General features: G+C 37.5%; 2 protein-coding genes and 1 long non-coding RNA gene across 3 annotated transcripts; 1 reads left to right on the forward strand and 2 right to left on the reverse strand.

The window, feature by feature from the left end:
• Positions 1 to 564: 564 nt before the first annotated feature.
• On the forward strand, positions 565 to 21,186 carry LOC120218837 (probable protein ABIL5). Its single transcript, XM_039215739.1, has 11 exons — positions 565 to 581; positions 5,696 to 5,698; positions 18,087 to 18,095; positions 19,239 to 19,324; positions 19,401 to 19,483; positions 19,902 to 20,049; positions 20,165 to 20,264; positions 20,389 to 20,428; positions 20,518 to 20,678; positions 20,763 to 20,824; positions 20,953 to 21,186. The coding sequence occupies exons 4-11, from the start codon at positions 19,244 to 19,246 to the stop codon at positions 21,055 to 21,057; spliced, it is 780 nt and encodes a 259-aa protein (XP_039071670.1). The 5' UTR covers positions 565 to 581; positions 5,696 to 5,698; positions 18,087 to 18,095; positions 19,239 to 19,243; the 3' UTR covers positions 21,058 to 21,186.
• LOC120218840 lies at positions 10,591 to 23,310 on the reverse strand. The gene is made up of 3 exons (XR_005525267.1): positions 23,171 to 23,310; positions 22,184 to 22,185; positions 10,591 to 10,600 (listed from the first exon to the last, which is right to left on the reverse strand). It is a non-coding gene; the product is annotated as an uncharacterized LOC120218840 (long non-coding RNA).
• Positions 23,311 to 24,308: 998 nt separating this feature from the next.
• Positions 24,309 to 26,796, reverse strand: LOC120218836 (chloroplast processing peptidase-like). The gene is made up of 5 exons (XM_039215738.1): positions 26,234 to 26,796; positions 25,437 to 25,574; positions 24,826 to 24,912; positions 24,640 to 24,707; positions 24,309 to 24,531 (listed from the first exon to the last, which is right to left on the reverse strand). Exons 1-5 carry the CDS (start codon positions 26,774 to 26,776, stop codon positions 24,399 to 24,401), a joined length of 969 nt encoding a protein of 322 aa, XP_039071669.1. The 5' UTR covers positions 26,777 to 26,796; the 3' UTR covers positions 24,309 to 24,398.
• Positions 26,797 to 26,928: the final 132 nt, after the last annotated feature.

Below are 26,928 nucleotides of genomic sequence, written 5' to 3' on the forward strand. Positions count from 1 at the left end.
ACTAGTAGTGGGGATTTGGGAGAGAAGGTGATTTTTCATAATTAAGGAACAGAGAACATGCAATGGGCTTTCTTCTTTTAAAGAAAAATGGATTGAATTAAAGCGCGAGAAAGAGACAAATATTATAACAGGATACTTAAGTATAGCTTTTTAGTTTAATTAAAATAATTTAAATTATTAACTTATTTTTGGTCGCTAAAATACAAATTAAACTGTAAAGAGAACGTGATTTAGGCACTCACCGTCAGTCGCGAACGAGAAAAGGAGGGGAGTTTGATTTGGTGTCGACACCTGTCTTAAAAGTTTAAATGGAAGGTGTCAGGTTGCTGGGAGAGGATGCACATGGGGTAATTTGGACATTTCAAACAGGGAATTTAAATTTCACGGTCTTGAAGAAGACAGGTGGCGATAACAAAGAATTTATTGAATGGTTATTACTGCAGTAAATAGAGTGTGGGTTAGGGCTGTAATTGAGACGAGACAGATCGTGAGTTATTCGAGATTGATTCGATCAAGGCTCGATAAATACTCGGATCAAATAGATTCGAGTCGAGTTTGAGTTCGGCTCGAATTTTTAACGAGCCGAAACAAGCTACTTGACACTCGACTGGAAAAGCTCGTGAGTAGCTCGAAAATATAATATATTAAGATTTTATTTTTAAAAAAATAAATTATTAATAATATTAACATCTATGTGTTGATTGTTTTTAAAAAATATAGTAAGGTTTTCATGTATTTAAGGTTCATGCTCGAGTTTGAGTTTAAGACTTCAATCTAGTTAAGTTTAAGATTTTTTTCTTCTTCATTTTGAGTCTTTTCGAGCTGCTCATGAGCTTCAGTTCATAATTTCGAGTTCGATTCGAACTTAAAAATTTTAAGCTCGCGAGTTTTCGAATCGAGTTAAACTCCATTTCAAAGTTTTCGAGTCGAGCTCGACTCGGCTCGTTTACACCCCTAGTGTGGGTAGGCCGTTGTTTTACTCTCTTTGTCAATTTTTTTTATTAATATGAATAATTATAAGATAATATTTTTAATTTTTTAATTATTTAAAAATATATATTTAATTTTTTTTATAAATATTATGTATAATCTTAGGATTTTTAGAAATAATAATTATCTTTTTTTAAAATTATTAAGATTGTTTTATTCGTATTTTTCTATTAGTTATTAAACATTGGATTTGATTTTACTTTAATTGGTTGAATTATTAATTTTATTTTAATTATACCATTTGTTATTAATTGTTTAATAAAATTATTAATATAATATATTTTAAATTTATATAATAATACAATGAGTCTTTTATATTTATATATTTAATTAACTTAATTATTTGCCAATGTCCAACTTTTTCAACTAATGAATCTTCTCTCAATTTCTATATCCATTCGGATCAGAGAGTTTGACTGAAAAATGTGCAGAAGATCACTCGGGAACTTCCCTTGCATCATCCATTCAAGACAGGCCGGAAAGCCAGCAAGATATTATTTCCAAAGGGAAGGCCTATGTCTCCTTGAACTTAATTTGGCGTTCATGTGTGATGAACAATGAAGACACCAGATTTTGTCTTACTAATCGAGGAGTCTTCATGTAACCAATAAAGAAGAGTTGGATTAGGACTCAAATATTAGTCTAGAATAGAGTTGGATTAGAACTCAAATACTAGTATAAAATAGGGTTTTTTTAGTACTATAAATAAACCTTGTAATTACTACACCAGAAGACACAGGGGTTACACAAAAGGAATGCCAGAAAAATACGAGCAAAGAAAAAGTGATTTCGAGGCTGTTGTAATATCATACATGTTTACTTTGATTTTCATATTCTTTATAATTTCTTTTATTTCTTTTTTTACTATTATTATTTTTATTTTAATACTTATTATTACTATTATTTTTTTATACCTTGTTTATAAGTTGATATATATATATATATATTCATGTAACTAGTATTATTACTATTTATTTTTGCTATTAACGTATATATTTATATTTTTATAATTATCATTATAATTGATATTACTATTTTACTTTTAACTTACATTTTTTTAATTTTATGTGAGTGTTTTTTCTTTACATTTATTTTTTATTTTCTTTGTATTTTTCCTCATTATTTTTATTGTTGTTTTTTTATTATTAGATTCGTTACTTCATTCTTTTTTCTTGTTTATTTTTACTTTACTTCTTTATTTCTTATTTTTTTTATCTCATTTTGTTTATTCGTGTTATTTATGTGTTTTCTTTGTTTTATTTATTTACTTCCATTGTCTTTTTCCTCTAACATGTTTCTCGCCTTTTTTTAAAAGGGATATTTTCAAATCGAATTAGGGTAAGTAATTTTGGATCGTAATTTTACCTTTTGAGTTAAACTTTCAATTTTCTTACTTGATGACAACTGGAAATTACGTAGTACCGAAAGGGCAGTTCAAGGGTGCTAACCATTCCTTGACTGTAACCGACTCCCGAATCCAACATATCTCTGGTAAGACGTAGATCAGATAAGAAATAAGGTATCCGATCAACCTGCTTTTCGTAAAGTAAATGATCGGTGGTGACTCCCAATTTATTTAATTCATGTCGAAGCCCAATTTCGGGGCCTAACCGAAATACGGTTACGACAGCTTGGCGACTCCGCTAGGGAGCAAGCACAACAAAGGGTGAAGGCCAGAGATGTAGTCATCCGAGACTTCCTGGATCAAGTACAGAATGCAGCCCGTCATCTCCACAACCTGGCAAGGGAAGCCGGAGTGGTTCGACAAGGCATTCAACTAGTGACAGATGAAAGGCAGAAGACTTGTCAACCTACTAGAAGCTGTTCGGGGAGGATTTAGTCCGAGTGTACCTTTGATTATTTTTATGTCCCTTACAAGATAAAACATTTTTGTCTAAATAAAGATTATTTATAATAATAGACATTTTTTTGGATCAGTGCCTTTAAGTTACATACATCATGCATTGCATACTTTGCATTCTATAGTTCATGTTTATTTTTATATTTTCCATGTTTTTACATTCGTATTAACAAACAGAACATGTCTCAGAAAGAGAAAGAGAAAACACCAAGTCTACCACCGCAAGCATTAAATACGCATCATCCACATAATACTCGAGCAAAGAAGAGATAAATGGAGGCCAGAATGGAAAAACTCGAGGAGAACATGACAAGACTGCAAAAAGAACTGGAAGATAAGATGGCTCAAAATAGTCAAAGAACCCTGGAGTCCATCAAGAAAAATCAGGAATCCTTGGTCGACCAAATCGTGGCCAAGTTATCAGGTTTACAGCAAGCTAGCGTAGTAGGGGAAGTCCCTCTGAAGGGGTGACCATATCACTAACCCCACAGGTGGTTATTTCACCCGGGAACTTACCAAAACCTCAAGAAAACTCTTCTGCTGTCAAAGGAAAAGCACAATATGCTGTAAAGGTGCAAACTTCCACGACTGATCCTGATAATCGTCCGGATGATTACAGTATCCCGGATTTCAATGAAGATGACAAAGCAAGAAAGATGGAAGAGAAGATCAGGATGTTATAAGATCGAATGAAGATGGTCCAAAGGGACCATGATTATTATGGAGTGGATGAAAGAGAGCTGAGCCTGGTCCCAGATTTGGTACTTCCACCAAAGTTTAAAGTTCCTGAGTTTGAGAAGTTCGATGGGAACAGCTGCCCATCAGCCCATATCACTATGTTCTGTCGGAAGATGACAGGATATGGAGGGAATGACCAACTCCTGATCTACTGCTTTCAGGAGAGCCTGTCCGATTCAGCTATCTGGTGGTACAACCAGCTCAGCCAAACTCATATCAAGACATGGAAAGACTTAGCTAAGTCTTTCATGGAGAAATACAAGTATATCAACGATATGAGACCAGACCGGGTTATGCTACAAGGCCTAGAGAAGAAGCACAACGAGAGTTTCCGACAATACGCACAACTTTGGAGGGATTTGTCTGTGCAGGTTCATCCATCATTGGATGAAAAAGAGACTAGGAAGTTGTTTGTACAGACTCTGAAGACCCCTTACTTCGAGCACCTGGTGGCGATTACATCATGAGGTTTTTCAGATCTAGTCATGGCTGTCGAAATGATCGAGTTGGCCATTAAACAAGAAAAAATCGAGGGAGGAGATTCTAGTAAAAAGCTCCCATGAAGAACAAAGACCGAGAGATCAACAATGTCAACACTTATAACGTCAATAAAAGTGTTAAGGTCTCAAGCTCAAAAACCACTGCAGCCGTACCATTTGGTACTTCTAACCAAGCTCAAAGAGAACCAAGGAAAGAAAGGGAAAGGGAGCAGTTTGATCCCATTCCCATGACGTACAAAGAGTTATACCAACAACTCTTTGACACTCACGCGGTGTCGCCCTATCCAATGGATCCAATAAAGCCCCCTTATCCGAGGTGGTATGACGAGAACGCTCAATGCGAATATCATGGTGGTGTGCAAGGGCATTCGATCGAAGGTTATCTTGCATTCAAGAGGCTTGTACAGCAAATGCGGAACCAAAATTGGATCACTTTCGACTCTGAAACACCGAACGTCACCCAGAATCCTTTACCTAATCATCCGGAGACCAGAATTAATGCAATCACCATTGAAAAAGGCAGGAGAATAAAAACCAATGTTTCAGAAGTCAAAGTTCCTTTGGATTGGGTATGGTGCCAAATGGTAAAAGTAGGGTTTCTTGCACCGCAGTTACGTGTAGCAAAGAGTGAAGGTGGTAACTACTGTTGTTATCACAACGAAGAGGGGCATAAGGTGTAAGAGTGCTCCGAATTTCGGACATTACTCCAACTCATGATAGACCAGAATGAGCTGGAGTTTTACGAAGAAGTTCAGGATTCCCCAGAAGCAGAAATTTGCGCTACCGAATAATCATCAGAAAAAAGACACTCCAGGGGTAGTCCTTTTTACCCCTAAGGCAAAGACGACAACGATAACTCCACAAGCAAAGGTGGTGATTACGGTACCTCGACCTTTTCAGAACAAAGATAATCGGCAAGTGCCATGGAAGTACGGATGCCAGGTGAGTACTTCCAAAGGATCTGACAGCAATGTAAGGCAAAGACAACTAGAGCCCTTCAAGGAAGATGTGTTGGCTATCAATGAACCTATAAAGGAGGAAGAAACTAAAGAATTCCTCAAGTTTTTAAAGCATAGTGAGTACAGTATTATAGAACAGCTCCACAACTTGCCAACACGCACTTCAATGTTGACACTTTTGTTAAACTCAGAAGCACGTCGGGAGGCACTGTTGAAAGTTCTGAATCAAACATTCGTGCCATAAGACATACCAGTCAGCAAGATGGATCGACTAGTAAATAATATTCAAGCTGATAATCTTATCTCATTTTCAGATGATGAGATTCCATCAGGAGGAAGAGGCCGAACGAAGGCATTACACATCACTACCTACTGCAAGTGGCATGCTCTGCCAAGTGTATTGATTGACAACGGCTCAACTCTGAACGTAATGCCTTTAGTCACTTTGAAAAGGCTGCCAATAGATGCCTCTCATATGAGAGCCTGGCAGAACGTGGTCTGAACATTTAACGGAACCAAGAGAGAGGTAATTGGCAAAATCGAGGTGTCGTTGACCTTCGGACCAACCACCTACAACATTGAGTTTCTAGTGATGGATATTATGCCTTCTTACAACTGTCTTTTGGGAAGGCCATGGATTCATCAAGCGGGTGCAGTACCATCCACACTGCACCAAAAGGTTAAATTTGTTAATGACGGGGCCTTAGTAATTATCAATGCTGAGGAAGATATTGTGGCAAGTGTGACCACGGAGGCCCCATACATCGAGCTGGATGAGGAAGTGGTGGAGTGTTCATTCCGCTCCTTAGAATTTGTGAATGCCACATTTGTGGCAGAAGGAAGATTCCTGGACCCCGGCTTTTCAAGTGTACCAGAATGGAGATCATGCAAACATTAGGACGATGTGCCAAGACTGGAAAAGGGTTTGGGAAGTTTCTGCAAGGGAGGATTGATCCGGTCCTTTCTATTTCAAAGCCAGACCGGTTTGGGCTCGGCTTTCAGCCCAGTTACCATCAAAAGAGAAAAGAAGTTCAGAAGAACCGAGAGAGAAGACTAGCTAGGTTGACTGGAAGTGAAATTCAATGGGAACCCATGACATTCCCGCCTCTTTGCCACACATTCAAGTCATGTGGTTATGTATTTGAGACCACCTTGTCAGATTTAGAAGCGACTTTGGAAGATTTGAGCATCAATGCTGTAACCACTGGAAATGCTGACAACGAAGATAGATCTGTGATATGCCCTCTGCCGCCTGGGTTCGTGCCTAGTAGTTGGTCGGTCGAAGAACTACCTGTGATTTACAAGAGTCTTTCAGAGTAATATTCGAACTATCCCTATTTTCCTATACCTGGGGTAATAGGTGATCTTTTGTAAGGGTGAATAAACATTTGGTTTAAGTTCAATAAAAGATGCATTTTTCTTTTCTCATGGCAAACAAAATTTCCTTTATTTCATTTTGAATTCATTATCTATCTTCTTTATTCCGATACTTCATTTCCACTTTCACTCTAATTTAATTCTTGACTATTTCATGTGGGATATTTTTCTCTCACACATGCACATTTTCCCTTCTTTCAGATCCCCAGACAACAATAATGTAGGCACTAATGCCCCGGGGAATTTGATGAGTGCGACACTGAAGAGGAGTGCAACTTGCCTACCGAATTGTTGAGAATGGTAGAAAGAGAAGATAAACAAATATTGCCTCATAAAGAGACAATCGAAATCTTGAATCTGGGCACTGAGGAAGATCAAAAGGAAGTTAAAATCAACTCAACTCTTTCGATGGAAGCAAGACACAACCTGATAGTTTTACTTCAGCAGTACAGAGATGTGTTCGCCTGGTCGTATCAAGACATGCCTGGGTTAGACACAAATATGGTAGTTCACAAACTGCCAATTAAACCAGAATGCAAATCAGTGCAGCAGAAACTAAGAAGGATGCGACCAGAAATGCTCCTTAAGATTAAGGAAGAAGTCAAGAAGCAATTTGATGCCGATTTTCTTCAAGTGGCCAAATGTCCAGAGTGGGTGGCCAACATAGTGCCTGTACCGAAAAAGGACGGGAAAGTACATATGTGTGTCGATTATTAGGACCTTAACAAGGCAAGTCCCAAAGATAACTTTCCTCTGCCACACATAGATACTCTGGTGGACAATACAGCCGGGAACAACTACTTCTCATTTATGGATGGATTTTCAGGGTACAATCAGATCAAGATACACCCTGAGGACATGGAGAAGACCATTTTTGTCACAATGTGGGGAACTTTCTGTTACAAAGTGATGCCTTTCGGATTAAAGAATGCTGGGACAACATATCAAAGGGCCATGGTAACCCTGTTCCATAACATGATGCACAAAGAAATTGAGGTTTATGTCGACTACATGATTGTCAAGGCACATACCAAAAATGAACATGTCGAGCATTTGAGAAACTCGTCCAGAGATTGAGGAGGTTCCAGCTTCGTCTGAACCCTAGAAAGTGTACTTTTGGGGTAATATCTGGAAAACTGTTAAGTTTTGTGGTCAGCAGAAAAGGCATTGAGGTTGATCCCGACAAAGTTAAGGCTATCCAGAATCTACCTCCACCTCGAACACAAAAGGAGGTTCGAGGTTTTCTAGGCAGATTGAATTACATAGCTCGGTTTATATCTCAGTTAACCGATAAGTATGATCCAATCTTTCGCCTTCTCCGAAAGAACAACCCTGGGGCATGAGATGAAAACTGTCAGGTTGCATTCGAGAAGGTGAAAGAGTAATTGTCTCATACTCCTATCTTAATGTCCTCCATCCCAGGCAAACCTCTGTTCTTGTACCTATCCATATTTGAGAACTTAATGGGATGTGTTATGGGTCGACATGACGAATTTGGAAGAAAGGAAAGAGCAATCTACTATCTGAGCAAGAAGTTCACCGATTGCGAGGTCAGATATTCCCCTATTGAGAAGGTTTGTTGTGCTTTAGTTTGGGCTACAAAAAGACTTAGACAATACATGTTGTATCACACCACTTGGTTGATTTCCAAGTTAGATCCTTTAAAATACATGATGGGTGTACCTGCTTTATCTGGAAGGTTAGCCCGATGGTAGATGCTCTTGTCTGAATTCGACATCGAGTATGTGAACCAGAAAGCAATCAAAGGAAGTGCCATATTGGATTTCTTAGCAAGCAGAACCGATGAAAATTATGAGCCATTAGACTTTGATTTCCCAGACGAAGACTTAATGGCTTTATCCTTAGAAGAAACAAGTACTTCAACAGACGGTTCCTGGAGAATGTATTTCGATGGGGCATCAAATGCATTAGGACATGGTATCGAGGCAATACTGATTTCTCCAGAAGGGAGTCACTACCCATTTACTAGCAGACTGAACTTCGACTGCACCAACAACATGGCAGAATACGAAGCTTGTGTCTTGGGAATTCGAGCTGCACTGGGGCAAAATATAAAGACCTTGCAAGTATACGAAGATTCAACATTAGTAATCTATCAGCTCCGTGGAGAACGGGAAACGAAATATACAAAATTGATGGAATACCGTAAGCTAATACTGGATCTGCTCGAATAATTCGATGAAGTCACCTTCCACTATGTGCCAAGAGAAGAAAATCAAATGGCTGATGCTTTGGCTACCTTGGCAGCCGCATTCAAACTTGGCGGGGAATCTGAAATGATGCTAATTGACATGCAGTCGTATGAGTACCCGGCTCATTGCTACCAAATTGAAGAAGTAAAGGACGCTAAGCCTTGGTACTACGATGTTTTGCAGTATATCAAGCATCGGAGTTACCCAGAAGAAGCCACTGAAACCGATAAAAGAACTATTAGAAGGATGTCAGCTGAATACGTCCTTGACGGGGAGGTCTTATACAAAAAAAGCCATAATCAAGTTCTGTTAAGGTGCGTCGATGCTGAAGAGGCAAAAATGATAATGGAAGAAGTACATGATGGAGTTTGTGGAACACATGCAAATGAACATATCATGTCGAGACAGATAATGAGATGCATATATTTCTGGTCCACACTGGAAAGTGATTGTATTAATAATGCCAGAAAATGTCATAAATGTCAGATTTACGGAGATAAAATAAATGTTCCACCTCATCCGCTTCATGTCATGACATCACCATGGCCTTTCTCCATGTGGGGCATGGATATAATTGGGCAAATCCATCCGAAAGCTTCGAATGATCATCGTTTCATCCTTGTAGCTATCGATTATTTCACTAAGTGGGTAGAGCCTGCTTCCTATGTCAATGTCACTCAATCTGTTATCTGTAAGTTTTTGAGTAAAAAATATCATATGTCGGTATGGTTTACCTGAAAGGATCATTACCGATAATGCTACAAACTTGAACAATAAAATGATAAAAGCTGCTTGTGAGCAATTCAACATAAAGCATCACAATTCTACTACCTACAGACCAAAGATGAATGGTGCAGTAGAAGCAGCAAACAAAAACATTAAAAGATAGTGGAGAATATGACCGAGACCTACAAAGATTGGCATGAGAAGTTGCCATTTGTCTTGTTCGCTTACCTAACCTCGGTAGGAACTTCGACTGGGGCAACTCCATTTTCACTAGCTTATGGAATGGAAGCAGTGCTGCCCATTGAAGTAGAAATTCCGTCACTACGGGTCCTGACAGAAGTCAAGCTGGATGATGCAGAATAAGCCCAATCCAGATACGATCAGCTTAATCTGATAGATGAAAAGAGACTGAAATCCATTCACCATGGTCAAATCTATCAGAAACGAATTATTCAAGCACATGACAAGAAGGTACGCCCGAGAATATTCCGTGAAGGAGATCTGGTGCTAAAGAGAATTCTGCCAGTTCAGAAAGATTTCTGAGGAAAATGGACGCCAAATTAGGAAGGACCCTATGTCGTGAAAAAGGCCTTTTCCGGAGGGGCCCTTGTCCTGGCCGAAATGGACGGACCTAACCTGCCACATCCCATCAATTCGGATGCAGTTAAGAAATACTTTGCTTAGGATGAAAACCCGAAAGGGCGTCCTAAGTCGGAAAAAAGAAATCAGGAATAAAAAGTGAAAAACGTTTAGGGTGAAAACTCGAAAGGGCGCCCTAAATTGAAAAATTGAAAAAGAGAAAAAAGAACAAAAGAAAAAGAGAAATAACAAAAAATAAGGTGGGTTCAAGATGAAAACCCGCAAAGGGCGTCTTGCAACCAAGGATGGGTCTAAGTTGAAAACCCGAATTGGCTATTTGGATAATTCAAGAAATCCAGACAGTTGAAACTCCCCGGCATCTGAATTTTCCACAGACTCAACAAGTCGGAGAAAGGTTGTACTCTCCTAAATGTTGTCGCATTCTCAAAGATCATTTGGCAAATGCTGTATTCAAGGTCACCTAACGACTTTTCAGCTCAGAAGTGCCCACATTATTGAAATCTAAGACATTCATTTACACCTCATCATGTCTCCATCTTCCAGAATGTTTGTCATGCATTATTTGTTCTTTTTCCCTCATGAATAAAAGACAATATTTTTCTCTACACCAATTCCTTTTGAGCATCCTGGATTGAGCTTAAACTTAATGATTTATTTACTTATGCAAAAGATATTCGCATATTATTGTACAAAGGTTCATTGAAAAGTACAAGTACTCGGAAGCTGATCAAGGCTCATGCATATAATTGAGATGGTCGAGAAGCATTTCCCAGATCAAGGATAAAGAACGAACATTCAAATTGGAACATTTGAAGAATTCAAGATCAGGATCGAAACTTCACAATTCCACAATCAAGATTTCCAGACAGACCTAGGCTAGAGTCAATATCAACTTCGCATCGAAGGATAATGAACTCGAAGCGACACAATTTGATTAAGAGTAGATTTCAACTTCGCAACGAAGGATATCTAGCTCGAAGACAAACTTCACAATAAAGGGGTCATCCACGGTTTCAACTTCACGATGAAGGGAATCGTGTCCACCCGCAACATACAATACTTGGATCTCAACTTCGCAGCGAAGGATATTCAAGTTAAGGCTAAACTTCACGACGAAGGGGCCATCCGATATCGTGCTACCCGAGACAACACAAGTTCAACTTCACAACGAAGGGATGACTGGTTGTCGACAAACAACTTCCCAATTTCAGAGCCGATTTCAACTCTACAACGAAGGATATCGTGCTACCCGAGACAACACAAGTTCAACTTCACAACGAAGGGACGGCTGGTTGTCAACAAAAAACTTCCCAATTTCAGAGCCGATTTCAACTCCACGACGGAGGATATCGTGCTACCCGAGACAACACAAGTTCAACTTCACAACGAAAGGACGACTGGTTGTCAACAAACAACTTCCCAATTTCAGAGCCGATTTCAACTCCACGACGGAAGATATCGTGTTACCCGAGACAACACAAGTTCAACTTCACAACGAAGGGACAATTGGTTGTCAACAAACAACTTCCCAATTTCAGAGTCGATTTCAACTTGTATTGGATTTCAAATTCACAACGAAGGATATCCGATTCTCAGGCTCAACTTCACGATGAAGGAGCCATATACAATTCCAACTTCACAAACAGATTGACCCAACTTCACGACGAAGGAGTCATCTGTAACATCACAACACCAAAGTCTTCAGGTCAAGTTCCACCTTCACGACGAAGTATCTTGAGCTAGAAGACGATTCAGAGGCCACTTGTCAAAAGCTTTGAGCTCATTTTCAACTTCACGACGAAGGATTTCTTGCTCAGAATTTTCCAAGTTTGACTCAACCTCACAATGATTTCAACTCTACGACAGAGGATATTCGATATGGACAAAATTTTTGTCTTGTAATCTTTTCTCCATTTTCGTTACACGATAATGAGCAAAGAGGGGCAGCTGAAGACACCAGATTTTTTCCTATCAACCGAGGAGTCTTCATGTAACCAACAAAGAAGAGTTGAATTAGGACTCAAATACTAGTCTAGAATAGAGTTGGATTAGGACTCAAATACTAGTCTAAAATAGGGTTTTTTTAGAACTATAAATAAGCCTTGTAATTACCACACCAGAAGATACAGGAGTTACACAAAAGGAATGCTAGAAAAATACGAGCAAAGAAAAAGTGATTTCGAGGCTGTTGTAAACGATTCGAAGTAATAAAGGTGAAAGTTTTTTTTTTACCTTTCGTTTGTTTCTCTTTACTCTTCACTTGCATACGTTGTTAATCGCGTTTTCTTTGCTTGAGAACTCCAAAGACAAATGCTTTAGCTGATGACCCGGAAGGAGTTTTTCTAAACTTTAATTTCAGATCTACTTTCCCCATAGGCTATTTCGCAAAAACAAATTATATTTTTGGAGTGAGAGTACGAAAATCTATAAAAAAAATGAAAACTTTTTTATTTTTGCCGGTTTTAATCTTCAATGTTCTTTGACATTTGTCTACTGATTTAGCTTTTATTTCAATTTAATCTCCTACTAATATCATATATGTTTACTTATATTTCCATTATTATTATTATTTATTTAATTTATACTTTATTTTATATATATATATATATATATATATATATTTACTTTGATTTTCATATTTTTTTATAATTTCTTTTATTTCTTTTTTTACTATTATTTTTTTATTTTAATACTTATTATTACTATTATTTTTTTTATACCTTGTTTATAAGTTGTTATATATATATATTCATATAACTAGTATTATTACTATTTATTTTTACTATTAGCGTATATATTTATATTTTATATAATTATCATTATAATTGATATTACTATTTTACTTTTAACTTACATTTTATTTATTTATTTTATGTGATTGTTTTTTCTTTTCATTTATTTTTTTTCTTTGTATTTTTTCTCATTATTTTTATTGTTGTTTTTTTATTATTAGATTCATTACTTCATTCTTTTTTCTTGTTTATTTTTACTTTTACTTCTTTTATTTTCTTATCTCATTTTTTTTATTCGTGTTATTTATGTGTTTTCTTTGTTTTATTTATTTACTTTCATTGTCTTTTTCCTCTAACCTGTTTCTCGCCTTTTTTTAAAAGGGATATTTTCAAATCGAATTAGGGTAAGTAAATTTGGATCTTAATTTTACCTTTTGAGTTAAACTTTCAATTTTTTTACTTGATGACAACTGAAAATTACGTAGTACCGAAAGGGCAGTTCAAGGGTGTTAACCCTTCATTGACTGTAACCGACTCCCGAATCCGACATATCTCTGGTAAGATGCATATCAGATAAGAAAAAAGGTATCCGATTAACCCGCTTTTCTTAAAGTAAATGATCGGTGGTGACTCCCAATTTATTTAATTCGCGTCGAAGCCTAATTTCGGGACCCAACCGAAAGACGGTTACGACAAACAAGACACAATGTTCATGGCAGCTGCTTCGCCTAATGGAATATCATTGGCCATGGCTAGCTGCAGCACATCCCTAGACTCTAGCCTTATCACTTTTGGAGAAACAAAGAGCAAGTGTGTTAAAAACTAAAGCAGTTAGTTTTGTTTCTGTTAGATAGTTAGAGTAGTTAAGCTGGCAGGTTAGTTGCATATATTGTATATAAATGGTTGAGCTTTGTGAATTATTTTTTAGTTGGAACATATGAAAGTCGGAGGAAAAATTTCAATTTACTTTTTTTTTTTATACACATCAATTTACTTTCTTAACATGGTATCAGATGCCGTGTGGTCCTAGTTTCTTTTATTTTTCTGTTTGGGCCTCTTTTGTATTTGATTGGGCCTTGCTTTCCACCGTTTGCTACAGCTCTTCCTCATTTCATTTTTCCTCTTCTTCCTAATTTCGTGCTTTTGGGAATTAGGCTTCATCGTGTTTTTTTTTTCAAGTATGTCTTTGTCCACTGAAATTGATTTTAATCACCCCTTGTTTCTTCATCCTTCGGATACGTCAGGGGCTCTGTCGGTCTTGCATCAATTGACCGGGCTGTAAAACTATAGTATTTGGAGTCGCTCCATGCGTATGGCTTTCTGGCAAAGAATAAATTGGGTTTTGTTGATGGCATTTGTTGTAAGGATGATTTTGATGAGCCTTTGCATTCACACTGGGAACGGTGTAACGCAATTATCCTTTCGTGAATCTTTAACGCGGTTAGTAAAGATCTTTCTGCTGGGATTGTATTTGCGTCAAGTGCTGCACTTGTTTAGCAGGATCTCAAAGAACGATTCGACACTGTTGATAGTTCGAGGTTTTTTTTTTTCTTGCATCAGGAGATAGCAACTTTGCAGCAGGGGGAGCTCACGGTTTCGGCCTACTACACCAAGCTCAAACTGCTATAGGATGAGTATACTGCTTTGGTCTCGTTTTCATCTTGCTCGTGTGAGGGTTCGCATCAGATGGTGCAGCACATTGCTCACCAAAGGCTCTTCCAGTTCCTAATGGGGCTTCATGAGTCCTATTCAGCTATTAGGAGTCAGATTTTAATCATGAAGCACTTCCCAGTGTGAATCAGGTCTACTCGATGATTGTTCAAGAAGAGTCACAGAGGTTTCATCTTTATACTTCTTCTTCTTCTTTGGCTCCTGTTGTGAATTCTATTGCAATGTATTTGCATACTTCTGAGAGGCGTAAATTCAATGGTACGTGTGATCATTGCAAGAAAAGAGGGCACAACTCAGGCCATGGCAGTTAATTCTAAGCTATTAGAAGAACGTGCGAGTCCTCCTGAGCAACTCAACTCCACATCTGCCATGCCTGCCTTGACACGTGAACTATATGATCAATTAAATACTCTTCTCAAGGCTCCAGCAGTTGATTGGCTGCTAGTTTGACGGGTACTGTTTCTGGATGTGTACCTCGTTCTGATGAAGCTTTAACCTGGATTATGGACACAGGAGCGACAGACCACATTTTGTCTGATTTTCAGAGTTTGGATAATCCTTCTTGCTCAATCTTTCCCAGATTTGTTTCTTTACCAAATGGCATCACTGTTTCTATTACACACATTGGCACTTTTCCTTTAAATCCTGAACAAACCTTAGATAATGTTTTGTTTATGCCTCATTTTCAACATAATCTTCTTTCTATTTCAAATCTCACCCGTAACCATAATTATTTGGTCACCTTTTGTCCCGTCTTTTGTGCTATTCAGGATCTCTCAAATGGAAGGACGAGGGGGATCGGTAAGGAGTTCAAAGGCCTGTATTTTTTGAAGTCGCCCATTGGTGTCTCTCCTAATCAGAGTAATATTGTGCAGCCTTCGTTTTTTCTTCTGGTTTACATATGAATAAACAATCTGTTGATATTGTCAGTCCTTGTACTGTTTCTTCTGTTTCAAAATGCATGTCTGTAGTTAAAGATACTTGTACTTGGCATTCTCGTTTGGGGCATGCTTCTCTGTCCAAGTTGAATAAAATACCATTTTTGCAGCATGTCAAGTTTGATACAGATTCTTTACACAAGTGTCATGTATGTCCTCTTGCCAAACAAACACGATTACCATTTCCTACTAGTCAAATTAGGTCAACTACTCCTTTTGCTCTAATTCATATGGATCTATGAGGTGCTTATCGAATTTCAACTTATAGTGGGCATTGTTATTTTTTTACTATTGTTGATGATTTTAGTCCTATGGCCTGGGTATTCTTATTGAAATTCAAGAATGAAACTTTGTCAGTTGTCAAATCTTTCTTTGCCTTCATTAAAAACCATTTTTCCGCTACTGTTAAGTTTGTCCGTAGTGACAATGGGTTTGAGTTTATTGCTTCTGAGTGTGTTAGTTTTTCTTCTTCTCTGGGGATAGTACATCAACATTCTTGTGTCTGCACTCCACAACAGAATGGAGTTGCTGAGAGAAAGCATAGGCATATCTTAGAGGTGGCACGGGGTCTTCGTTTTCATTCTAAAGTGCCTATAAAATTTTGGGGGAAATGTGTCACTACTGCTTGTTACTTGATTAACAGGTTACCATCTAGTGTGTTAGATTGGAAGTCTCTTTTTGAAGTTTTATACAGTAAGGTTCCAAATTTATCTCATTTGAGAATTTTTGGGTGCTTGTGTTATCCCACAAATACAAACTGTCAAGATAAGTTTTCTTCTAGGGCAATCCCTTCAATTTTTATGGGTTATTCCAGTATTCAAAAAGGCTATATCCTTTTCAACCTTGACACCAAAAAAATTTTTGTCAGTAGGGATGTTTTTCATGAGGAAATTTTTCCTTTTCATCATGTAGTTGATCAGAATTCTGTTTTTTTCCCTTCACAGCCTCAGTTTTTTTATTCTGATTTTCTGTCACTTGTTCCAGATCCTCCCACTGAACCTGTTTCTTTTGAACCATTCCTTCATAATGATGCTCTTGAGTCTACACTTCCTAATAGTCCACCACTTGATTCTCCACTTCCTAACAGCCCACAAGCTACTGTTTTACCAGAATCTAGCATAAGTCCAAGTCCACCTTTAAACATTAATCATGGTCCTTCATCATCCACTTTAGTTTAACTTCTCCTTTCTAGCAGTCCTGTTATCTCACCAGAATTTCCTATTCTTCGACAATCCTCTAGGGTGGTTAAGCCACCATCTTGGCTCCATGATTATGTTTGTAACCAAACTTCTTACCAGTCGCCTTTCCTTCCAGGTTTGCATCCTATTTCTGCTCATATTTCTTATTCTCACTTACATCCTGCTACTCAATCTTTCATTAATGCAACCTCTTTACTTGTTGAGCCAACTACCTCTAAAGTTGCTTGTAAAACCCCACATTGGATTACTGCTATGAAGGAAGAAATTCAAGCTTTAGAGTTAAACAACACGTGGTCTATTGTTCTTTTGCCACATGGTAAGGTTCCCATTGGTTGTACAAGGTGAAGTATAAAGCTTTTGGGGAGGTCTAGGCTTGTGGCCAAGGGGTATATTCAAAAGGAAAGTGTGGATTTTGTGGATACTTTCTCCCCTGTGGCAAAAATCACTACTGTTAGGTTGGTTTTAGCCTTGGCAGCCATGTTTGATTGGCCTTTGTGGCAGATGGATGTCTTTAATGCATTCCTTCAGGGTGATTTGTACGAAGAAGTTTATATGCAGCTTCCAGAGGGCTTTTGTAGTCAGGGGGTGAACATGGTGTGTAAACTCCAAAAGTCCTTGTATGGGCTTAAACAAGCCTCTAGACAGTGGAATTTGAAGCTTAAAGAAACTTTGCTAGCTGCAGGTTATCAATAAAGTAAACATGATTATTCTATGTTTACTAAACGGCAAGGGGACAAGGTAGTGATAACGCTGGTTTATGTAAATGATTTGCTCATTACAGGCAGTGATAGTGTGATGATTGAAGAGCTCAAGCAGATCCTACATCAAAACTTCAAGATGAATGATATAGGGGAGATGAAATACTTTCTCGGTCTTGAAATATTGAGGTCCAAGGAAGGAATAGTCCTTAACCAGAAAGTATGCTCTTGAGTTGATAAAGGATACTGGCTTGAGTGGTGCTAAAGTGGCATCAACACTCTTGGAGCAGAATACTAGATTAGCATATGTTGAGTTTGATTCAAGTGCAAAAGAAAAGTTAGAAGACACAATGCTGGGAGATAAAAGTGCTTTTTAGAAATTGGTGGGAAGGCTTATCTATTTGACATACACTAGGCTGGATATAGCCTATGCGGTTCAAAGTTTGAGTCAATTTATGCATCAGCCTAAAGGTTCTCACATGGAGGGAGGAATGCGTGTAGTGAGATATTTGAAGAAAAAACCAGGCCAAGGGGTTTTTTTTTTGCCAGAAGCAAACATATGACTCGTGCGAATCTTCAGAAACATGGATATAAGATCCATGTGAACTCTCAAACACACGAAACATACTCTGCGAACTATCAGCGATAACTACGTGTCAATCACCTATTATACCGTGAACATCTCCCGCATATGGTATCCAACGATCAGGTGTTGATACAAGTGGTTTGACATACTAGTCTAAACCATCACTTCTTTGGATGTCCCATCGACACGAATGCCACGATAACTCCTAGTCGACACCTGTCCAGGACACTAAAAAGCCATGCAATAGGGAATAGGGACACATACACACTTCTTAAAAAGATCAGACTCAGGTGACTAGAAAAACTTTTCGATCACCATCTACGGTTGTTATCTACTTCATCAATCAACAGAAAAACACGATAAAAAATTTCAACAACTTAAAACGGTTAAGAATGTCTATATAAAAGCTTAAATGTTGAAGTTAAAATGTGTAATGTAAGTAAGAAAAATACGAGAGAAGATTGAAACATAGCAAAGTTTTGAAAGCGGTGTCTCTAAACTAGATGAAGTTAGTGTTGCATTGGTATGTTGTTTATATTCGCATTTTAATCTGAAATTAAATAATATTGTTGTGAGTTGTAAAAAACATCGAGTGTAACATCGAGTGTCCATTTACACTTCTAACATGAATAACATGCTATGCGAGCTGAGATATGAGCTAAAACCAATATCAATTAATCACTCAGCTCAGGTGGATATATGCTGGCAGGCAGACCATAGATTCTGTTGCTGCATTATAATAACATGTACTAGTATTTTGTTTTTGCTCGGAATAGTTTGCATTTTATATCAAATTATCTTGTCTTCTTCCAGAGTTAGTGAAGATTAACGTATGTCGATTTGGTCGCTTCTTTTTTCATCATTTTAAAATGGATTACTTACTATTTCTTTCACCAAAAAGAAAAACAATTGATCACAGAATTTCTTGAAAAGTTCCCCATGATTAAGCATAAAGAAAACAAATGAATTCCAGCAAACTATGGTCCTACAATTGGAGATGGAGTGTGTGGCAGTGACACGAGCTTATTTTGTCAGTAGATGACTGCTCTTTTTCCATGAAAAATGATATTAAAAGAGAAACAAAAAGGGAAAGAAACATAAGATCACGGGACTGCAATGCTTTTTTGTCATCTTTCACTCTTCTTCCCGTTTGTGTCCATGGAGATTTATATGCTATACAGAATCTCTCTTTAATGACTATATAGTTTCTTTAGGCTGCCCCTTGTCCTTTCTTGGAAAAACATCCCAACCCTCTATCTATCTTCTCTCGCTTTTAAATTTAACCAGGAGCAGGAATTTAAATTGTGGATTCCAAACAAGAATATTGATAGAGATAAAAAAAATGGTTGCTTTCCTCCTTATCTTCACTAGTTAAAATTTTTAGCTCAGCCATCCTATCCACTTACCAGTTACCACTGACCGCAATCATCATTTGGCTCTAAAAACTCGAAAAAAATGGATGTTACAGAAATATTTTCTCCTATGAAGAAAGAAGATGACTCAGGCCAAGGCTTTCGTTTTGACAAGTCTCTCCAGGTTTACTTCATTCTTTCTTATTTTTGCAGGTTGGGGGTAGTTTTCATTCCATATTTATGTTTTTTAATGGTGATAGGAACTGAGAGATTTGCGGTCTCAGCTTCATTACGCTGCGGATTACTGTAAAACAACGTTTTTGAACACTGAAGATAAGAAAATGTAAGTTCTCCTTGATTTTTAAGCAGTGGAGCCGAATTTTTCATGGTTGAGTTGATTTAACACGAGGTTGAATTATGAGTTACTGGCTCAGCTTCTCTTCTGTTTCTTTTGTTCTTGTTTTTCTTTTCCCAAGTACCCGAGTGACTCTTGATTTAGTTGAATTTATTTTAGCTAGGTTTGAAGAAATTTTTGATTGGATTTAGAGCTTAAAACAGATAATGAAGTTTTGAAGCATGAGAACTGAGTATATTCGAATAATTTAACTTAAATCGAAACTAAAAGTAAAACTCAATGAAAACTCCAATGTTGTTCTAAACACGAGCTCGAGTTAAGCTCGAACTTAAGTTTCTCACTGTTTGAAATCAGCTAGCCTCCATTAATTCAACATATGTGAATTGGTATGTTTGGCAATTTGCAGTGTGGTGGAAACCACAAAAGAGTACATATGCAAGGCAGTCGTCACTTTTGTTGATCATCTGGGGAACGTCTCTGCTAATCTAAATCACTCCATTTCCCAGAGTGATTCATTAACTGAGGCAGAGCTCCGCATCAATAGCCTCCAACAAGTCAGTATATACATATATATATATATATATATATATTCATCTTGCTGATACAACTTCGATACATGGAATATTGGCATTTACATTTTGTTTATATACTTGTTTGATGTTGTACCAGAGACTTTTTTCATGGGAACAATTTGCTCACAAGCTTGCTTTAACCAGAGTCAAATGGAACCCGATTTTGCCGAGACATCACAGACGTTATTTATCTGCACGTAGTTATCCGAATAATCTCTTTTAATCATGTATATAATTAGCTAGCTAGTTTGCTGTATTCATTACAATTCTAATTCTTTATGTTAATCATTCGTTGTTTCTGTTTTTTCTAATTACTGATAGCAACAATGGCAACTGTGGAGAAATCATATGAAAACCCAAGGTACCATCAACACTAATTCAATCTTTCATAATACCTCAATGATACAAATATTTATAGACGTTGGGTTTATGGGTTTCAACCATTTTCAGGGTCCCCGTTGCTGCAAGTCCTGCAAAACTCATAAACAAGCATGAACTTGACGCTGATGGAGTCCCACTTTTCTTATTCACTTGTACAGACAAGCCTTCACTATCCAAGAGTCCACCTCTCAAATCTTATTTTGATGAAAGTGACTCTGATTCTACATTGGGTAAAAAAACATTTTTATCAATGAAAAAGTTGTAATTCATTTGATTTCTTTATCTGCTTTTTCATAATGGGTTTCTTTCCCCAGTGCCTGTTCGTGATGGCCTTTCGTTACTATCAAAGGGTTCAAGTCCTGCATTCCATTTCCAGGTGATTTTAACTTTAAACCACATGATAATGAATATGATAAGATAATATATCTTCACTGAACAATTCCCACAACTACATTTGCATCAAATTTGTTTAAGCTTTGGTCTGGTTGATGGTATGTTTTGCAGCAAGGAAATAAAAAACTGGGACGCAAAGGCTTGTACGGGAAAGTATTTCCGAGTGGTGATATATTAGCTTTCTTTCGACGGGCAAGAAGAGCAGCTGCTCGATAAAAAAAAAAAAAAAAACCCCAAGGCAAATTCAACGTGTTAGCTTCCGCATCTGGTTTTGGTTTTTAGCTTATCATTTGATGTATTAAATAACTTGTATGGTTAGTTTTAGGTTCAACATAATGACGAATACATTACTCGATTCAAAGGACCATTACTGAAGATTTCTTGTAATATATTAACGTTAATTGACCTTGAGAAGGCTTATGATAGCGTTCCCCGCGATACGATCTGGAAGACTTTGGAAACGAGACGGATCCCAACTATTTATATCCGGACGATTCGTGATATGTATTGTAGATCTACTACATACGTCAGGACTACAGTTGGCGACTCCGAGGCATTCCCAGTGGAAATCGGACTCCACCAGGGGTCGGCTCTTAGCCCTTACATCTCCGCCTTGATTATGGATGACATCTTTTGTGCGACACCAGACGGTGTACCATGGTGTATGCTTTTCGCTGACGACATTGTCCTAGTGGCTGAAACAAAATATGAGTTGAATAATAGACTGGTTACCTGGAAGACTGCTTTGGAAGAAAAAGGTCTAAGGATCAATATTGATAAGACAGAGTATTTATGTTCAAACTTCAGTAGGGACCAAAACGAAGACGATGTAGAAGTATGCATAGAAGGACACGTTCTCCCCTCAAAGGATTGTTTCAAGTACCTAGGGTCTATGATACATAAAGATGGGGGTGTAGATGATGACGTTACACACCGTATAAAGGCGGGATGGCTAAAGTGGAGGGCCGCTACTGGAGTTTTGTGTGACAAGAAGGTGCCTCTAAAACTTAAGGGAAAATTTTATAGAATGGCAATAAGACCAGCACTATTGTATGGATCAGAATGTTGAGCAACCAAGAAGGATCATGTAAGGAAGATAGAGGCCGCAGAAATGAGAATGCTTCGGTGGACATGCGGTAGGACTCTGTGGGATATGACAACAAACTTTGCTATTAGGATGTCCTTGGGGGTGGTGCATGTTTCCGAGAAATTGAGGGAAGGAATACTACGGTGGTTTGGGCATGTCCTCAGGCGACTACCATCTGATGTGGTCAGGAGGGTAGAGTCGATTACAGTCGACGGTGCCAGAAGGAGAGGACGACCAAGGCGGAAGTGGGAAGACTGCTTGAGATCTGATTTGATGGATTTAGCCCTTACCGAGGACATGACCTCTGATAGGAAAGTATGGAGACTTAAGAATAGGATAGTCGAGTAGTGTGGGTCACATCTCTAGGGTGTATCATCTCTGTCTTCTTTTAATGCCTTTGTAGTAATTTACATAACTTCTACTTTTTATCCGTTTCTGTTATTGGTATTTATGAAGGCTTAGAACTGGGCTTGCTATCGTTTGACTTTTGTGTATCATTCTCTTCACTTTTAAATTTAGTCGGGTCTTACGTTTCTGTCTATATACAAAGATTACTGCCCATTACAGACGCGCATATGATATTAACGATATTAATGACTGCATATGAATACTGTACAACTATGTATTTATGTATTTATTTATACATGCATTGTATTTTATCTATATTTTTAATTTTCTGAATGCCGGAGGTCTTCCACGGAAGCTACTCTCAACCTGGCGTTGGGGGCAGCCTACTACCCTACCTCCCCTTGCCATATTACATATGGGAATTGGGTTTTGTTGTTGTTGTTGTTGTTGATAAGATCTCAATACATTGATCTATCATGACGTACTTTCTCTTGGATTCAAACGGATCATAACGATAAACTGCATTGATCTGGATACAACTCTAACCGTTTATTTATAAAAGATAAACTACTCGTAGAATAACAAAACATAAATAACAATAGAAGTATGGCTAAACTACATATTTAGTCACTCAAGTATCATTTGGTTCCTTTTTTATCACCTAATTATTATTTTTTAAATCATCACTAACATTATGTTTTTGTTTTATTTTGGTCGTCCACAGATAAAATTTAACGGTATTATTGACATGTTATTATAAAATAAAGCTATGTCAACATAGAAAAAAAAACTTCTTACAGCCGTCACTCGAGGGCCTCGTCCGCTAGCCTTTTCTCGGGAACTTTCAAGAAAGGAAGGAAGAGGAACGAAAAGGGTTGGCCGAGTGTAACGTACTAACGTTATTGAAGAAGAAGGGGATCATGGGGAGTATTTTTTTTGGAAAAATAAAGGGTTAACGAGGAGGTGCCAGATTTTGATCGGGTGTGTTTGGGTTTATTGTGGTTTTCAGTTTGTTTTGTTTGATCATCTGGGGGTGCCAGCCGCCCTTACAAAGCTCGAATTGTTGTTAAGGTTTGCTTTTATAACTTTATTATATATATATATATATATATATATATATATATATATATATATATATAACACGCACAATGTTATTTGTCGTTATTTAAGATAATATTATTTAAGTACCCTCTCATTTATGTAGACATAAAATACTCGGGAAAAAATGGGGTTTTGTCCGAAAATGGGATAGTTCTGTTCTTTCTTAATGAAAACAAGTGTCTTGTTTTGCAGAGCTTGACAGTCCATAATTTCTATTTTGGAGAGGGAGCCGACATGACAGGGGTTCCAAGCAAGATGCTTACAATGACTTGTTCATTAAGGATGACAGTTTACAATCTTGCAACTTTCTTCGGTATTCATGTTAGCTCCAATATAGTCCTAATGTCAGGTAACTTTTTCTTAAGACGTTTTTCACCTCGATCACTCAAAGTATTGGCATTTTGATCTTATATTTGTTGATTGCAGTTGAAGAAGTACTATCAATCAAGAAAGAGTCATCCAACTGTAGCGGTGACTCTCCACGAAGACGAGGTTCCTTTGTACAGGGCAGGGGCAAGCTTAGCCGTCTCAAATGGAGGTGGAGTTCCAATGAAGTTGACCTTTGAAGTTTGGTCCACAGGGAATGTAGTCGGAAAGTTGGTGAAGTCAATCGGAGACGTATCACTTGTTCTTTGGTGATCGACTCCCTCGGTAGCAAGCCTATCAAGCTTAAAAACAGTTAATGCCAATACGACTGAGCCGAAGGCAGGAGGAAATTGTGGGTTTTGAGTGTTTTAAGTCATTTTTGAAGCTGCAAGTGATAGGTTAGTGTGGAAGTAATAATTGCTAAGAAAAACAGTGCAGATCAGTTTGGATTGAAATATGAAGAAGTGTATCATCTTGATGTAGGTAATATCTTCTTGGTAGGATATTTTTTATTCATTAAGAGGTTTGCATGTCTCCGTTTATGCTTGTATACGTGTGGAGAATCTCCATGAATGATTTCTAAGATAATTGATACAAGTTTTGGTTCATATATATGAAATAAAAATCATAAAATCAGTAAAGGCTGAATACATCACTATTCAGATACTTTGACACTCTCCTGCTTGTCAATAGCACAGCCACGCTCAAGTACTGTGCCACCTATCCTTTTTGGGGGCCAATACCGAAATATTGATCTTCCTATGATATTCTTGGCTGGGAGGGGACCCCTAAACGAAACAAACACACAGAAATTAACAAAAACGCATAGGGGAAACCTGCAGATTTGAAGTATCAAGGATGCACATATGTCAACCTGTATGAGCATAATATCTTACCAAACGTGAGAATCATAGCTATTATTACGATTGTCACCCATCACAAAGACGGAATTTTCAGGTACTTGCTGAAACATGAATAGCAAGTACACAATCAGAAACAGATTGGCACTAACTTACAAATAAGCAAAACTAAAAGTTTGCACAACTTGTGAATTATTTTCGCCTTTAGCTAAGGATACGTACAATTGGTGTCATTTCATAAGAAGGGTCTTCGTAGATGAACTCTTCATTTCGTGCAACCCCATTAACAATTAGCTTTCCGTTATGAACCTGCACCAGAACAAATTTTAATATTTCATTCTAATGAAACCAAAGCATAGATTGTAATACATCAAAGCAAAAGAAAAAAAATATGAGCAATTGTGAAAGAATGGCCTATATTACTCGGACACGGGTATGAATGTCAAACAAAAGTATGTTCAAGAATTTCATGTATTTGAAGGGTTCTTTGAGGATCATATTTCCATACCCAGGTCCAAATATGCATGACATGGGCACTTCAATAAAACTAAAGGGTTAGAGCAACATAGGGAGTGGCACCTTACATGTAACTAAGGAAGAAAGATAAGATGTCTCTGTGCATATTGCATAGAATGTCGAAGGCAAACAGAAACGAATTGGATAATTTGCAAAAATATCCATTTACTAACATCTTCCTTGGCTCTAGTGATTCAACATCACAGCATGCAACATTAACAAGTAGTAATAATTTTCTCAATACAGTGAGAAACATATACAACCAGCTTATCATAAGGTGAAATATTAATACTCGGAAATCATCAGAATATCCCTACCTCCACAGTATCACCCTCCTTAGCTACTATTCGTTTGATGAAGACATCTTCATCGGTGTATCCTACTTCCTGAAGAACTGGCGGGCTTTTGAATATGACAATATCGTTAGCACATGGCTTCCTAAAGTGGTACGAAACCTGACAATTTCAATTTTAAAATTTGTCATGCAAACATAAGAAATAAACATGTTTACTTGATGAATGTCTAAAACAAAATAAGATTATATGTTCATATCACATCCTTCTTTAATAAGGGTATGATTCTTGGTAAAGCCTGTGCAAACACATCCTTCCAGCCACAGTCTATAAGGCTAACACTGACTAATATATCATAGTATTTCTATTTAGTTTTTTTAGGCTCAAGAGATCATTTCAGTATTCACTTTCAGATTTCATCATTACTAGGAAAAATCATTAAACGAAAAGCATACCGGCATGTTCCAGTTACGACAATCTAAAAACAAAAACTACAAGATTCTTTTTTTCTTAAATCACTTGAGCTCCCAAAGCACAAATTCTACTTCCTAAATATTCTACGCTTTTACTACTTGCCAATTTCAGGTATCAAGGAAGTTAAAACCTGTTATTTCTCAACCTTCACTGAAAGTTTAAAACTGATGTTTCAAACTATTTACCTATGATGAAGTTTTTACCATAAAACTTTAAAAATTAAAACACCATTCCTTATCCTCAATAAAACATAAAAATGAAAACAAACATCAAACAATCAATAGAATGTAATCTATCTTTCCACTAGAAACCTTGTGTCAATTAACTATAAAAAAACCAATAATTACCTTCTCAGCAACAATTCGATCCCCAACATCAAAGGTAGGATACATCGACAGCGAAGGAATGTACCTCGGCTCAGCCACGAATGCTCGGAAAGCAAGCGATATTGCCACAGCAGCAATAACCGTTTTTGCATCATCGGGAGTGACATTCAACCATTCTGGCAATGGCCCACTTTTCTTCTCTACCTCTCCATCGTCTCCATCTCCATCTCCACCTCCGCCGCCACCGCCACTAGAGTCTGCCACTTTTTCGGTGTCCTCAGATTCTTTAACCCCATAACTCTTAAGTACTTGAAATTGGTTCCTTGGACCTAAAGTTGTCGCATTTTCTATCTTGAACACCAAAAAGTTTGGAATTTTAGCGGGAAATGTGGAATGGGGATGGATTAAAAGGCGGGGTTTTGAAGTTTGGAAGAGATTGAGGACTGTGAGATTAGGGATTTTGGGGGATTTGAAGTAGGGAATGGGGGTGAAATTATAGTTTTTGATGGGTTTGGAAAAGTGGGTTGAAATCAATGGAGGCAAAGAGTGTAGAGATATCACCATCTCTACTCCAAGAAGGTAAGAAAAATTTTGTTGGGGACTGAAATCTAAGCGTATAAATATATTGAAAGTAAAATACTGTTCATTTAATTTTATTTCGTTTTTTTTTTTGTCGAAAAAGAACAGATTTATAATTAGTTTATAATAAAATAAAA

The sequence above is a fragment of the Hibiscus syriacus genome, unplaced genomic scaffold, assembly GCF_006381635.1.
Source record: "Hibiscus syriacus cultivar Baekdansim isolate YM2019G1 unplaced genomic scaffold, ASM638163v2 tig00110201_pilon, whole genome shotgun sequence".
In the NCBI taxonomy this organism is placed as follows: domain Eukaryota; kingdom Viridiplantae; phylum Streptophyta; class Magnoliopsida; order Malvales; family Malvaceae; genus Hibiscus; species Hibiscus syriacus.